Source organism: Cyprinodon variegatus, unplaced genomic scaffold, assembly GCF_000732505.1.
Source record: "Cyprinodon variegatus isolate N-32 unplaced genomic scaffold, C_variegatus-1.0 Scaffold1236, whole genome shotgun sequence".
In the NCBI taxonomy this organism is placed as follows: Eukaryota; Metazoa; Chordata; class Actinopteri; order Cyprinodontiformes; family Cyprinodontidae; genus Cyprinodon; species Cyprinodon variegatus.
In genome coordinates this window covers 69,289-70,917 of record NW_015151689.1, presented here as the reverse complement: position 1 = coordinate 70,917, position 1,629 = coordinate 69,289, and the positions used below count along the sequence as shown (strand labels likewise).

The 1,629-nt window shown below is 40.2% G+C and overlaps 1 protein-coding gene across 1 annotated transcript in view; it reads left to right on the top strand.

Moving 5' to 3' along the window:
• The window catches only part of spag1 (sperm associated antigen 1), a 27,637-nt gene that overhangs the window by 17,626 nt on the left and 8,382 nt on the right, over positions 1-1,629 (top strand). Inside the window, exon 12 of the mRNA XM_015401596.1 lies at positions 3-133. Within this exon, the coding sequence (XP_015257082.1) occupies positions 3-133 (131 nt within the window). The remainder of the gene's footprint in view (positions 1-2; positions 134-1,629) is intronic.

Genomic DNA, 1,629 nt, shown 5'->3' with positions numbered 1-1,629 from the left:
GACGGCTCAGAGTGGAGAGAAAAACTTCCAGACATCCCCCTGGTGCCTCTATCAGCTCAGCAGCATCGGAGAGAAGAGCCCCCCAGCGAAGAGGTCCTGCAGGCTCGAGCACAAAAAGCCAGCGAGGATGCAGGTGTGTTTAAAGGTCCCAGAGCTGCTCACTGTAATCTAGTTTATTTAACTTTCTGGATTATTTCAGGTCACATTTATTCTGACATTTCTATTATGCTAAAGGATGATTAGGCAGCCATATAACAGTTTATTGGCCGTTAAAGATTTGCTCTGAGATGAGATTAGACACAGGTTGACTTTATTCAGTTCCTTCCTTTTAAAGCTAAATGGGTTGGATTTTATTACAGGCTATCACAGCAAAAAACTCCTGAATATGGAGGGAACTTTGTTCCAGTATTGTTGCAAACGAAAAAAACACATTTTCTAAATGGAAATAAAAAAATATGTAATCCAGAAATGAGACTTTAAAAAAAATCTTACTCAAAAAAAAGTTTTAAGAGTAGATTTGCTCTGTTCTTAGATTTGATGTTTTTTTAATTGTTTTATGTTTTCAATTTTCCAATTTTTTTAATTTCTTTATTTTGTTATTTTCTGAATGTTTTTTTACAGATTTAGTTTTTTTCCCCCAAAATTTCTTTATTTTAGATACAGTCTTACAAGTTTGATTATTTTCAAACTGCTTTCTTAAGATTACTTTCTCTTCACTTCTGGGGCGGGCTTTCCTCTTTTCCTCCTATGAGGTTGGCTGAAATTCGGTATGGGGCGTGCGCGGGTGGGTGGGTAGGCTGACTTACATGTACAGTAATAAAAAATTGCATTTTCCAAGCTTGTCACATCTAGGCCTATGCTATTCAAATCTTTAGTAGTACTTACTACTAGCATGCAATTTCACATCCAACTCTCCACCGTGAGAAACGCCAAACTCTTTTCTGTACAGTTTACAGAAAGCCTTCGATTCATCTGTCAATGAACTGGTAATCCATGAATATTTCCCCTCCCGTTCCTTCCTGTACCTGCATTGTCGCTTCTGTTTTTTACTTGTGTGGTGGGGCTCTTCGTCTGCATGTCGCTATGGTCAGTGACAGTGAAAATTCGCGCCGGTCATCATTCGTGCTTACTGTTGCAATCAAATGGAATTCAAATGTCAGAAAGATAACAATATAGATACATTTTAGCCGGGGCGACACGCAGCCACTTAAAGTCGGCTGTTCCAACCGTTGCATTTCTGAATTCTCCCAAGTGGTGCCCGACTTTACACGAGTGAATAAAGTGAATGTGATTGGTCGATTGTTGTGGTGTAAAGTTAGCAAGCAAGTTTGATTGTGGTTGGTTTTTCGGAATCATCTTGCTAACCAGTTAGCAACTTAGTGCTAATAGGTTTCCAATGGGAAATTCCATTGGGACCAATTAGCACTAAATTGGTGACTTAGAAACGACACTGTCAAGGAACGCTATGGACAGAGGAAACATGCAGGAGGAGGAGAGTTTTGTGTCGGAGGTCGTGGATGAGTCTTCTCGGTCATCTATTTTTTATTTAGAGGAGGAAAGCGGGGACGAAGATGTTGTGGAAGAGGACGCCAGGGCGGCAGAAGCTTGATTTGGTGTAGAAGGCTTCCA